The sequence below is a fragment of the Podarcis cretensis genome (genome assembly GCF_951804945.1).
Source record: "Podarcis cretensis genome assembly, chromosome: 14".
Taxonomy (NCBI): Eukaryota; Metazoa; Chordata; class Lepidosauria; order Squamata; family Lacertidae; genus Podarcis; species Podarcis cretensis.
The window spans coordinates 16,305,911-16,319,656 of record NC_137183.1 but is presented as its reverse complement, the minus strand read 5'-3'; the positions used below and the strand labels follow the sequence as shown (position 1 = coordinate 16,319,656).

At 47.0% G+C, this 13,746-nt stretch overlaps 1 protein-coding gene across 1 annotated transcript in view; it reads right to left on the bottom strand.

The window, feature by feature from the left end:
* PDE8A (phosphodiesterase 8A) overlaps positions 1-7,882 on the bottom strand; it is a 191,341-nt gene extending 183,459 nt beyond the window's left edge. Inside the window, exon 1 of the mRNA XM_079954241.1 lies at positions 7,517-7,882. Within this exon, the coding sequence (XP_079810367.1) occupies positions 7,517-7,582 (66 nt within the window). The 5' untranslated portion in view covers positions 7,583-7,882. The remainder of the gene's footprint in view (positions 1-7,516) is intronic.
* Positions 7,883-13,746: the final 5,864 nt, after the last annotated feature.

The following is a 13,746-nucleotide window of genomic DNA, read 5'->3' as shown; positions in this document are numbered from 1 at the left end:
TTGGCCGGCTGGATAGCAAAAGGAATGTGTGTGGAGAACGTTGTGTCAAGGCTATGCAGAGCTTGCATCCACCTGGAGCTGGTACCAGAATCTCTGGGGCACTGCTGGGTCAGACTCGTGGTTGTTACATCAAAGCCCATGGGTTATCAATCAGACCCTTCAGGTGTCCCTATTTTCCTGGGACAGTCCCGGATTTACAGAAACTGTCCTGGTTTCTGATTTGACCCCAGAATGTCCCACTTCTCCTTAGGATGTCCCTATTTCCACCAGAGAAATAGTGGAGGGTATGGAGTTATGCAACCCCCAAACCATCTGAAGGCAGCCCTGTATATGGAAATCTTTTCGATTTTTAATGCTTTATTATGTTTTTATACATGTTGGAAGACATCTAGAGTGGCGTAGTAAAATAAAATAAAGTAGTAGTAGTAGTAGTAGTAATAATAATAATAATAATAATAATGGAATAGTAAAGGTAAAGGGACCTCTGACCATTAGGTCCAGTTGTGGCTGACTCTGGGGTTGCGGTGCTCATCTCACTTTATTGGCCGAGGGAGCCGGCATACAGCTTCTGGGTCATGTGACCAGCATGACTAAGCCACTTCTGGCAAACCAGAGCAGCGCACGGAAACGCCGTTTACCTTCCCGCCGGAGCGGTACCTACCGTATTTTTGGCCCTATCGGAAAATGAAGGGGAAATGTGTGTGCATCCTATGGGGCGAATGCAGGATTTCGCTGAAGCCTGGAGAGTGAGAGGGGTCGGTGCGCACCGACCCCTCTCGCTCTCCAGGCTTCAGGAAGCTCTCTGCAAGCCTTGGGAGCCCGCAGGAGTTCCCATTGGGCTACCTAGGCTTGCGGATAGCAGCCTGCATCTCGAAGCCTGGGGCGCACTGCACAATGCGCCCTGGGCTTCAGTTCCCCGACCTGGTTTGGAGGCTGGTGGCGGGGAGAAATGCACTTCTCTCCGCCGTCAGTCCCACAAGCTCGGGGGACAGCGTGGAGGCAAAACGCCGCCATCCCGCTGTTCCCCGACCTGGTTTGGGCTTCAGGCAGATATCCGCAAGGCGTGGGAGCCCGGCGGGAAGTCGCGCTGGTCTCCCAAGGCTTGCGGAGAGCTGTCTGTTCTGGGGGCTGGGGTCGGGGGGAGCTCAGGCTTCCCCCGCCCCAGCCCCGTGCCTGGGGGGGAAATAAAAAGAAATTCTTTATTTCCCCCCTCCAAAACTAGCTGCCTCCTATGGGCCAGTGCGCCCTATGGGGCGAAAAATACGGTATTTATCTACTTGCACTTTGACGTGCTTTCGAACTGCTAGGTTGGCAGGAGCAGGGACCGAGCATTGGGAGCTCACCCCGTCGCGGGGATTTGAACCGCCGACCTTCTGATCGGCAAGTCCTAGGCTCTGTGGTTTAACCCACAGTACCACCCGCGTCCCCCAATAATGGAATAGGACGTCCCTATTTTCATTGAAGAAATGTTGGAGGGTATGCAACATGGCACGTATGAAGCTACAGAGGCTCACTGGCCCTTTCCCTTCGTGAAATTTGGCTTAAAAGCAACATTCTGTTTTATCCAATAGACTAGATTGCAGTGTGTGCTTGGTTACGGGTATATGCATGGATGGGCGTTCCCACAAAAGGCTTACCTAGTTTGAGAATGTTCCACCAGGCCCCAAAAGGTTGGTGACTTCTGGCATAGCTATTGGCAGAAACCCACCTGGAATTAGGTCACTATTAAGAGAAAATTACATCATCTAGCCAGGACGTATCAGCTGAAAATGTAACAAGTTAATAGATCAGGGTGGGGAGTTTTGTTCAGGTCAAGGGCCACCTTCTCTTGTAGCCCACCTTCCAGGGGTCACATGCCACTGGTAGGGAGGGCCAGAGGAAAAAGTGGGGGGCAGCCAGCAGCTAAAGAGGGCCAATTTATGCCTGGCACTGGTCCCAGTACAGTCATACCTCGGGTTAAAGTAGCTTTGGGATGAGTATTTTTGGGTTGCGCGCTGTGGCGTCCCAGAAGTAACTGAGGGCGTTACTTCCGGGTTTCGCCGTTCGTGCATGCGCAGACGGTCAAAATTACATTATGCGCATGCGCGGAAGCGGTGAATCGCAACCCGCACACGTGCAGACACGGGTTGTATTCGCTTCAGGATGCGAACAGGGCTCCAGAACGGATCCCGTTCGCATCCAGAGGTACCACTGTAGAGCTTGTGAAGACATTTGTCATTGTTATGTCTGACAAGGGCAAAGTGTGGTTCATTTAAACAATGCTCTAATGAAACAAGCCAAGATCAAACCATGGTTTCTGCTTTGGGTTTGTTTCAATAGACTGTAGTTTAGACTAACCACCGTTCTTGTGTTAGACATACTAGAAACTGTGATTAGTCGAAATGAGGAAGTGGATGTTTCCCATCTCCTCCTCGTTTTTGTGTGGGATTAAGGCAGGCATAGGAAACTCGGCCCTCCAGATGTTTTGGGACTACAACTCCCATCATCCCTAGCTAACAGGACCAGTGGTTAGGGATGATGGGAATTGTAGTCCCAAAACATCTGGAGGGCTGAGTTTGCCTATGGCTGGATTAAGGGAAGAGAGCCCTTGCATCTAGGGCTCAAGCAGGTTCGTTCCTGTAATGCTAAATGATGGTTTAACATTTTATCCAAACCAGGCCTAAGACGTTCAAGAGAAAACACGACCCTTACGGAAATGAGCAACGTACACAGCAAGCTATGAAAAGCTCTGTTTTGCAAGCTCTGTTTAATAGGTGCCTGTCAGCATTATCAAATTAAGAACCAAATCAATGAAAAAGATTGAAAACCTTGATAAAAGTACCTGAGGAGGAGTTGGGCATTAACCCGGATGAAAGGTGTTGTGAAACATTGTGGAGGTGAACTGTGTAAAATATTCCATTTTACTGTTGCGTGACCGAGAGAGGCAGAATATTGAATAGGGCTGTACAAAGAGGGATTGGCATTGTTTTCAATATTATTAACTGATTGATTGATTGATTGATAAATTTGTATACTGCCCTATACCCACAGGTCTCGGGGCGGTTCACAACATAAAATCACAATATAAAAACACAAAATGCACAATAAAAAGAAAAACAAGGGCAACCCAATATTCCACCCCACCCCCCAACACATTTGAAAAGGGCACTGGATGTCAATCAGCCACAGGCCTGGTTGAAGAGGAACATTTTTGCCTGGTGTCTAAAGGTGTCTAATGAAGGCGCCAGGCGAACTTCCCTGGGGAGAGCATTCCACAGATGGGGAGCTACTGCTGAGAAGGCCCTGTTCTCGTGTTGCCACCCTCCGGACCTCACATGGAGGAAGAGGTATACGAAGAAGGGCCTCAGAAGATGATCTCAGGGTTTATATGGAAAGAGGAGATCTTTGAGGTATTGCAGTCCCGAACTGTTCAGAACTGTTCAGTAGGCACCATTAAGTTCTAAGGCAGGGATAGCCAAGGGGGTGCTCTCTAGGTATTGTTGACTACAGTTCCCATCATCCCTAGATAGCACGGCCAAGGGTTAGGGATGCTGATAGCGGCAGTCCAGCAATATTGGAGAGCTCCACGTTGACTGTCCCTGTGCCAAGGTCTCAATCATGGGTGGGAGAGGATGTTGGGGGAGGTGTCTGCTTTGAAATCCATATCAAAACGTCGCAGTTTGACATCTAAACCATTAATTCTCCGGCAAGCCATGGAAATGGAACTGCATTTTGTTTATTATTCTTCAGGATCAGATATTTCAGGAGGTTAATCACTAACCCTCTTATCTAAACAATCTACAAGCGCCTTCAGTATTTATGAAGATGAAGTTCTGCTTCCACTAGTTTCAGCCAGCAGGGCAGAATATGTTAACAGCAGGCCTTTGAACCTTGAATTGTGCCTCCCCCAATCTGAAATCTCTCTCTTTCGCACATGTCCAAGCACACATGTGCAAAACCGCACCCTAATTTAAACCTCAATCAGAATCCCATTCACACACATCCCCACTGATATCTAAACTGTTGGCCCTCTATGCAGTAGTAATGGCTAGAAGAACAACGGCTTGTCCGAATCAACCGAGAGCCTATTGACACAGTAGCCCCAATGAATTCAGTGGGGATTATTTGAGACTAGGGGTGAAATTTGATTTGATTCTCATTTTAATGCAAACCAGCCTAACCTACGATTTCCAAAACAATGCAGACACCATCCTCCGAAATTTGCGCTTCTCCAGATTTGTCTCAATTCTCCAACTAAGTAATGGGTACAAAAATGCACAAATCGGGGGAAGCGTGCACTGAAGCGAAAATAGCATACAAAAAAATGGATTATATTTGGGGAAATTGCTTTTGAAAACATGTATGTTAAAGGGGAAATGTGGAATTAAATGCTAAGGAATTTTCCTGAGGACTTGGGGGTGAGGGGAATGCTAACTGATAGAGAGAACCAAACTAAAGATTGTAAAAATATAGAAAATGAGAGAAACTTAAATTATTACTTTAAAACGTATTTATAGCCCACCTTTCTCCCATGCTGGGATTCGAAGCGGCTGACAACATTTAAGAACAACATTATAAAATGCAAGGTAGTGGAAACAAACTAGTTAAAAAAAATAATTAAAATACGTCAAAGCTCATTTCGAAGCAGCAATTAACATAGTTTGGCCCGACAGCAGCCCAGTTGACAGCATCGTCTTCACATTTCATTTTCAAAGGCCAGTCTGAATAGGAAGGTCTTAGGCTGTCAGTGGGAGAACTGACAAATTCACCCTGTTGTCATTGTCCTCCCAGTTTAGGGTTCTTTAATACTTCCATTTGCCCTGCTGCTTTCCCCTGGGCAAGCCTGCAGTTTAGCACTGAATCGGAACAAATAGCAATCGGGTTTTCTGGGGGAAAGCAATGGGCAAAGTCAAAACCGCTCAGACCCATGCCTAGAAAGCATGGGGCAATAAGAAATGTGGAGTCCTAAATGTGCCTATAATTACAGACACTCACCAAGTTCATGGCTGAGGCGTCATCTGAAGCCAGAGATTTGATCACCCTTAGCCATTACGTACAAGTTGTGGATGCTGGATCGCATTGCTTTTGAGAGAAAAACTTGGTTACCCAAGGGGAAATAAACATTGTTTCTAGTGCAGTCTTCAGGAAACACCAGTTTTAATTCCAAGAAGTACAACACACACAGTACAGTGGTACCTCAGGTTAAGAACTTAATTCGTTCCGGAGGTCCGTTCTTAACCTGAAACTGTTCTTAACCTGAGGTACCACTTTAGTTAATGGGGCCTCCTGCTGCCACCACACTGCCGCCATGCAATTTCTGTTCTCATCCTGAAGCAAAGTTCTTAACCCGAGGTACTATTTCTGGGTTAGCGGAGTCCGTAACCTGAAGCGTATGTAACCCGAGGTACCACTGCATTATTGAACTGCTATACCTGGGGGATCAATGCATAACTAGCCCCACATCTTTGCAATTATAGCATTTCATTCAGCAATAAATAATTATTATTATTATTATTATTATTATTATTATTATTTTACAGGGGAACAAGAAATAAAACCCCTGGACAAGGCCATATGTTCTTGCAAGCTCAATCTTTTCAAGTCATGTAACAGGAGGAGATTAACAGAAACACTTTAACCTGTCCCAAACTGGCAATTTGTCAATTGTCTCTCACATAGGAAATAATTCGGGGAGGGGTTCTTTTCACACGCCACCTTTTGGCGTGTTTCTCTTTTTAACTAGCTGTCAAAATTGCCACCTCAGTTAGAGGTGAGCTGAGGACACGGCTGTTATAAGCAGCCGGATTAGATTAGGAGCACAGCCAAGCACAGAAAAAGGATTTGGCAGAAACACAGAACGCCAGGCTGACCATCTCTCCCAAAGGTGCAAGGAGGAGCCGGTCACTAATTCTTTTGAGATCCAACATCGCCGAACTCACATGCACACTTTAAACAACTACTTGCAGTTTTACAACCAGGCAGGTGGCAATTCTAGTTACACAACCCAGGGCGACGCACACACAGGTACAATCCAGCTGCCCTCCTGATGATGGTTCCTTAATCCGGTGTCTTCAAACCCTCTAACTCTGAAGTAGTTTTGCTGACGTCATAGGGATTACCCTCAGAGAAAGAGGTTTGCTAACACAGACTTTCAGGGATGAAATTATACGGAGAGAGAGAGACTCACAGGAAATTGTCGCTTGCACAAGAAGAGTAAACAGTGCCCCTTAGTTTCATCCACTTACACCAGGGGTAGGCAAACTAAGGTCCGTGGGCCGGATGCGGTCCAATCGCCTTCTCAATCCGGCCCGCGGATGGTCCGGGAATCAGCATGTTTTTACATGAATAGAATGTGTCCTTTTATTTAAAATGCATCTCTGGGTTATTTGTGGGGCCTGCCTGGTGTTTTTACATGAGTAGAATGTGTGCTTTTATTTTAAATGCATCTCTGGGTTATTTGTGGGGCATAATAATTTGTTCTCCCCCCCCAAAAAAAAAATGTATAGTCCAGCCCCTCACATGGTCTAAAAAAGGTTGCTGACCCCTGACTTACACAGAAACAAAATGTTCACAAAGAACCTGAGACAACAACAACACCCCAAGAAATCGATTCATTTTTACCACTAGGATGTTTTTTCTAGTCTGAACGAAGGTAAATGAGAGTAAACATGTGGTTATAAGAATTGCCCCATGGATCTGGGGAAGTACATGGTTTTTTTCCTGACACCACACCCTTTATTCGGTTCTTAGACTATTTTACTACCTTGAGATACAGTGGAACAAAGTTCGGGACTAAAGGAAAAACAACACCTAAAAACAGTTTTGTTAAAGTTTTGTTTAAGGTTTGGATTCGGGTGAATATCCCACTTCTCTGTCACAGTCTCCTCGTACAGTCAAACAATGAGATATAAATCTCAGTGTTACTTGAAGCTCCAAGGCATGTATTTGATCCTTAAAATTGACTGTGGGGTTAGAACTTCAGTTTTACATCAAATGATTTGGGGGGTGGTGCTGAAATGCAACAAAATAGTACATAAATTCTGAAGAAAATTCTAAAGAAATCACCCACACCCACAATTACAGAAATATTGCTCCTTCTTCCAAGATAACCCTGCCATAAATGTGACAGCAACTTCAGCATTCACTTTTACCGTTTTCCCTGCCTTCTAAAGTTTTATTACTCTGTGGGTTTATATTTTTATTTAAAATAGCACTGTTTACACCATTTTGTTCAGAGGCTGTATATACGCAGTCAGACTGCCCGGCTCTGATTGAACGGCTTGCTTCCAAAGTGTACGTTTTTTTTAATATATAGTTTAGAGTACAGCAAATAAAACAAAACTCTGCTGTTTACCTCTCTCTAAGTCACAGCATTCCCAACTCAAGATTCCTTGTTCCCCCTCTTTTGTTCCTCACCTCCCTGACTTTGTACACAATCTTGAGCAGGCAGGCTCCAGCCCCCCCCATGCCCCCTCCTGTCCTTATCTGGAGTCTTCTGCTGCCAAATTAAGAGAAATAAATGCATAATTTCCCCCACCTTGTACAGAGGGCCATTGAGAACGTTTCTGTTTTCCATAGCTCCGGTGTCTTCCTTTTCCTCCATGCTCTCTTGATTTTAAAAGCTTGGATTTCCAGTGTAAACATCAAAGTGGGCCCCCCAGGAGACAAAATAAGTGCTTCTCCAGCAGAGTAGGACAGTTGAACTGAGCTACTTCTGTTAAGTAGCTCAGAGGGTTGTTGTGGTGGTTTCTTTCCCTCCTCCTAAAGTCCTCTTGGTCTAATCCTAGATTTTCAAATCACGCTTCATAGGTTTGTTAAGGAGCACGCAACATGTGAGCAGGGGAGAGTATGTATTTCCCACTCAGAGATGGATTGATCTTGTTGCCTGCACAAACCCTCTCTGATCTTATTCTGCAGACTGGCTTTTTAAAAAACAAAACAACAATAAAAATCAGATTGTGTTGTTTTTTTCAACTTCCCAAATCAGAAGTAATTCAACAGGTTAGCTCCTCCTCTCTGCTCTCAGAGCTATTCTAGATTATATAGATATATGTCTAGGATAATAAAAAAAAACCAACTAGATTCAAGGTCACCCGGCAACCGATCCTTTCACGTCACTGAAGGTAATAAAGTCAACTTACATTGAAGCCTTATTATCTGCCTGAGTAAATATTGTTGTTGGGATAAGCAGAACCTTGGAATGGTAAGAGGGAGGAATGAATTACTAAATCTCTCTGTGTCGCTCTCACCATATGCATCTGAGTTATGTTTTAAATATGACTATCAACCGATGGAAATAATTTTTAACACAAGAATCCCCTGCTTTTTGAACTATTGATCAAGTTAGCAGTCACATTTCGGTATTTGCACACACAACCGAAACCTCAACGTGGAGCCGTTGGGTAAGATCTCTTATCTGAGCAAAGGAAGGAAGGAAATCGCTTTGGAGAAGGATTTTCTCTTTAATTTGCTTGCGCTGGTGAGACACTGGAACCAAAATAGTCTAAATAATAAATAATCAAGAGAGCGATCTTCCAGTAATAAAACCCTCCGCTGTTGTTAGGCAAAGTTTATACATCAAGACCAAAAGAAGGGGGGGATGTGCAGCCCATTCCAATAACTGGAGATGAATAATGTATCTAGAGAAACTGCAGTTCTGTTTGGGAGAAGCAAGAAGGGCTGGATGTAGGTACAACCAAAATAACAAGAGTGTTATTATCGCAGTCCCATAGATTAATTCATGGGGACAAGCCACAGTATGGGAGCCTCCCACATGGGCCAAAGCATCTCATAACAGAGCATTTATGTGGCCTGAGAACATAGACAAAATGCTTGCAGTGGTCCAACTGATTACAGCAGTGGTTTTCAACCCCTGTGCCGTGGCTCTCTGGGGTGCCTTGAATGACGGTCAGGGGTGCCATGGGCAACACTGGCCTCTGTCCCTCTTTCCTTCCCTCCCTCCCCTGATGCCCTATCACGTGTCGCCAGTGTTAAGTTGTGGGTGATCATATCAGACGACACAGCGATTCTTCAAACAGCTCTTGTTTATTCACAGGCGAGAACAGAGCTGAACTGAAAGGTTCAGCCAGCCTGTTTATATAGAGCTCCATTACAACGCAACAGTAACCACTTTCTGTAACTATCCAATCACTGAACGTCACTTTCAATTCCTTATTTGCATATGTGGACCTGAGTGAAAACTATCTGCAGTATCCCCCTGCTGGCAACAGGGTGAGAACTTCAGTACATAACAGCGTCTCTGTCTCCCAAAGGCTTGGACAGCTGTTTCTTGCAACAGCCCTGCTTGTTACAGACTCCCCAGGCGAATGCTGCCTCTGGGGCTGGCCAGGGGGTGCTGGTTGCCAGGAGCTGAGGCAGCCTTGGAATAAACAAGCAAGTGGGCAAGGGAGCCCAGCCAGCCAGCCCTTGCTGTTGGGAATGAACAGGCACCTGTGGGGCAGTGTGAGGAGGCACCTCTCTTGGGGGCGGGAGGGCAGACAGCTCAGAGACCAGGGACGGTAGCAGCAGCTGCCCAGAGGACTCCCAAGGAGAGGGGAGAGGAGGCTGAGGGAACACTCCACAAGGGAAGGTGTTTGAAAAAGGGTGAGAAGCTGCCAGCTCTGCAGGCAAGGGGTGACATAACTGGGCTCTGCCTGGTTCCCTGTAGCTTCACTTCTCGCAGGGAGGGAACCGCCAGAAGGCCCTCGGCGCTGGACCTCAGTGTCTGGGCTGAACAATGGGGGTGGAGATGCTCCTTCTGGTTTAGGGCTTCAAATGTCAGCACTAGCACTTTGAATTGTGCTCGGAAACGTACTGGGAGCCAATGTAGGTCTTCCAGGACTGGTGTTATATGGTCTCTGCGGCCACTCCCAGTCACCAGTCTAGCTGCTGCATTCTGGAATAGTTGTAGTTTCTGGGTCACCTTCAAGGGTAGCCCCACGTAGAGAGCATTGCAGTAGTCTAAGTGGGAGATAACTAGAGCATGCACCACTTTGGCGAGACAGTGTGTGGGCAGCTGGGTCTCAGCCTGCGTACCAGATGGAGCTGGTAGACAGCTGCCTTGAACACAGAATTGACCTGCACCTCCATGGACAGCTGTGAGTTCAGAATGATTCCCAGGCTGCCCACCTGGTCCTTCAGGGGCATAGTTCCCCCTTGCAGGACCAGGGAGCCCTGCACACCTGCCTGGCCCCCCAAAACCGTACTTCTGTCTTCTCAGGATTCAATCTCAATCAATTAGTCGCCATCCATCCTCCAGCCACCTCCAGACACTCACACAGGACCTTCACCGCCTTCACTGGTTGTGATTTAAAGGAGAGGTAGAGCTGGGTGTCATCTGCATACTGATGAATACCCAGCCCAAACCCCTTATTATCTCTCCCAGCAGCTTCATATAGATGTTAAAAAGCAAGGGAGAGGACAGAACCCTGAGGCACCCCACAAGTGAGATCCCAGGGGTCTGAACACTCAAGAAGTGATGCTGTTTCCACCCCTGGAAAAAAAGCCTCTCTTTTGATAAATAAGAATACTGTAGTGGTTTGAGAGAGTAATTCAGCCTCAAGCTTCTTGGAGTATACTGACTATCTAGATCCATTTCAGTTAGGGTTCAAACCCCAGTCGTTTTTGCCCCACCTTTACTGAGAGAGAAAGGGACAGGGCTAATACACTCCCTCCTGGTTGCCTAGCTACTATCTCAAAACTGTCCAACTCTTTCCCCGACTATACGGCCTCTGAATCTGCTGGTCTCTCTGCTTCTGGGAACGTTGAAGGAAGGAGGGGGGTCAAATCTTCCCCTTCTTCCTCTGTTAAAGGCTGCTCTGTCTGTGACTACATTCCTCCCTCTTCAGAGTCATACTAGTCTCTGACATCCGATCAGCCCCAGCCAACAATGTCTAGAAGGCCACAGGCCACAGGTCAACTCTGGGACAAACAAGCCATGGCTGCTTTCCCCTTAAAAACATGAGACCATAGAAGTCAAATCCTAGGGACTGAGTTCCCTCCCTCCCATAAAATATTTGAGGGGGCCAGCCCCCCACCCACAAAGCTAATGGGCATTGCCATTCAAATGGTGTATGTGCTCGGTTTTGTGGTGCAGGGCATACCTGGGGCCCCCTAATATTTTATTCAAGTTGGCACCCCCGCGTATGAGTCCACAGTTATCCAGATTTGGCTCTGTTAATTGAATTCTTTAATTTTATCTTCTTCACGGCCCACTAATTTCTGCTGTGAGGCTTAGTACTCGTCGTATCTCAGTTGCAGCTCTTTTATTATGGCTGAGGCAAAGGGACGCTTGCAACCAGGAAAGACAGAATATTATATTATTGCCTGAGTGAACTCCTGCCTTAGGCTATTTCGGGGGCCAACATCATGCCTCCCTCCAAGATCTTCAGGCGGCTGCAGATGAACAATGTCCCCCAAATAGGTGGCATTTTTCTTGGTTGCAAAACTCTCCTGCCCACCCCGGAAAAAGGTCAGGCCCCTTCTTTTGGCAACGGTCTTTGATTTTGAGATCCGTTTCCCCCGGACTGATCCTTTCAAGCTTTTAGGATTAATAAAATGATCAAATAGCTGAAAAGGTCAACCAGGTCTGTGAAGCATGCATTTCAAATCACTTTAATGAAGCAGCGTTTCATAGGGAGAAAGGAATCTTTCGAATTAACTCTCTGCTCCTCTGAGGCCCAGCGGAAGCGAAGAAAGAAAGGGGAAAGATATGGGGGTGTAGCCCGTGCTAGAACTCAGAGTAGACTCATTGAAGTTAACCAACTCAGCTTCATTATTTTCAATGGGTCTACTCTCATTTGGGAGAATCTTGTGACTTTGGACTTCCCACCTTCCCCTCTGTGGGTTCTGTTATTAAACCATTTCTACTGCATCTTTAAAAAAATAATACAGTGGTACCTCGAGTTAGGGGACATGGGTGACGCTGTGGGTTAAACCACAGAGCCTAGGACTTACCGATCAGAAGGTTGGCGGTTCGAATCCCCGCGATGGGGTGAGCTCCCGTTGCTCGTTCCCAGCTCCTGCCAACCTAGCAGTTCAAAAGCACATCAAATGCAAGTAGATAAATAGGAACCGATCCGGCGGGAAGGTAAACAACGTTTCTGTGCGCTGCTCTGGTTCACCAGAAGCAGCTTAGTCATGCTGGCCACATGACCCGGAAGCTGTACGCCAGCTCCCTCGGCCAATAAAGCGATATGAGCACCGCAACCCCAGAGTCGGTCACAACTGGACCTAATGGTCAGGGGTCCCTTTACCTTTACCTCGAGTTACATACGCTTCAGGTTACATACGCTTCAGGTTACAGACTCCGCTAACCCAGAAACAGTGCTTCAGGTTAAGAACTTTGCTTCAGGTCGAGAACAGAAATCGTGCTCCAGTGGCCCGGCGACAGCGGGAGGCCCCATTAGCTAAAGTGGTGCTTCAGGTTAAGAACATTTTCAGGTTAAGTACAGACCTCCGGAACGAATTAAGTACTTAACCCGAGGTACCACTGTAATCCAAGTGTGTGTTTTTTATAACTCCATTGTATCCATAGTTCTCGTTACATTACAGTGTCATTGCAATCACGCTAACGTATTCAACTGCTTACAGTGGTCTTTAAGGAAAATTGTAAATTTCCCCCATTCCTTATTAAAGTTTTGGTCTTTCTGGTTCTTGAGTTTTCCGGCCAGTTTTGCCATTTCGGCGTAGTCCAATAGTTTCATTCGCCATTCTTCTCTGGTAAGGGCCCTCGCTTTTTTCTATCCGGGTGCCCAAAAGACCTCAAAGTTCAAGGCCCATTTGCCTGAGGTGACTACTTCCTTCCACCCAATGGTAGAGCCGGCTTTTTGGAACCACCTCTGCTAACCCTGCCCTGTCTTTGTTCACTCTGACTTCCCTACATCGTCTTTAATAGCTAGATGGCTGAACAGGAAGCATTTCATTCCTTTTATCTTGTCCTTTTTTTCTGGCTCGCGAGAGGCAGTGGAACAAGATCAGAAATTGCTTGGACTAGACTCTACTCCCACCATCGCAACCTGTTTCTAAACCTCAGATGGGGAGTCTGTCGAGCCAATTAGATGACTTCCCTGTACAGTGGTACCTCGGGTTACAGACGCTTTAGGTTACAGACTCCGCCAACCGAGAAATAGTACCTCAGGTTAAGATCTTTGCTTCAGGATGAGAACAGAAATTGTGCAGTGGTGGCACGGTGGCAGCGGGAGGCACCCTTAGCTAAAGTGGTACCTCAGGTTAAGAACAGTTTCAGGTTAAGAACGGACCTCCAGAACGAATTAAGTTCTTAACCCGAGGTACCACTGTTTGTTGCTCCCGTGGGTTACCCGAGAGGCGAGGTCCAAGTCTGGTCCGTGGTCAAAGGTGCACCATGGAGGCAGTCTGTAGTAGCTGAAGGGCAGGGCGGGGAGTCGGGTGAAGTCAGGAACAGGCAAGCAAGCAGGGAGCCAGGGCGGGTCAGGAGCTCTGGCAGAAAAGCAGGACAGGGTTCAGGCAGGAACTAGCAACCAGCAATGTTGCTCCCGCAACCTGGGACTGGGCTGGCTGGCTTTTATCTGCCCCGAGGCATGGGGCGGCCCCGATCCTCTGGTGACTCGTGTCTCCTGGCCTGGAGGCGAGCACTCCTCCTGCGGGAACTTAGTTCCCTCCGCCTCTCTGCCCTGAGCCTCTGCAGCTCAGGAGAGGCTGGAGGGTTACCGGACCCAGAGGCAACCTCAGCTTCCTCTGATGGGGCTGAGGGTGGAGCACCTGCAGGCAATAGGTCCTCTATCGCCT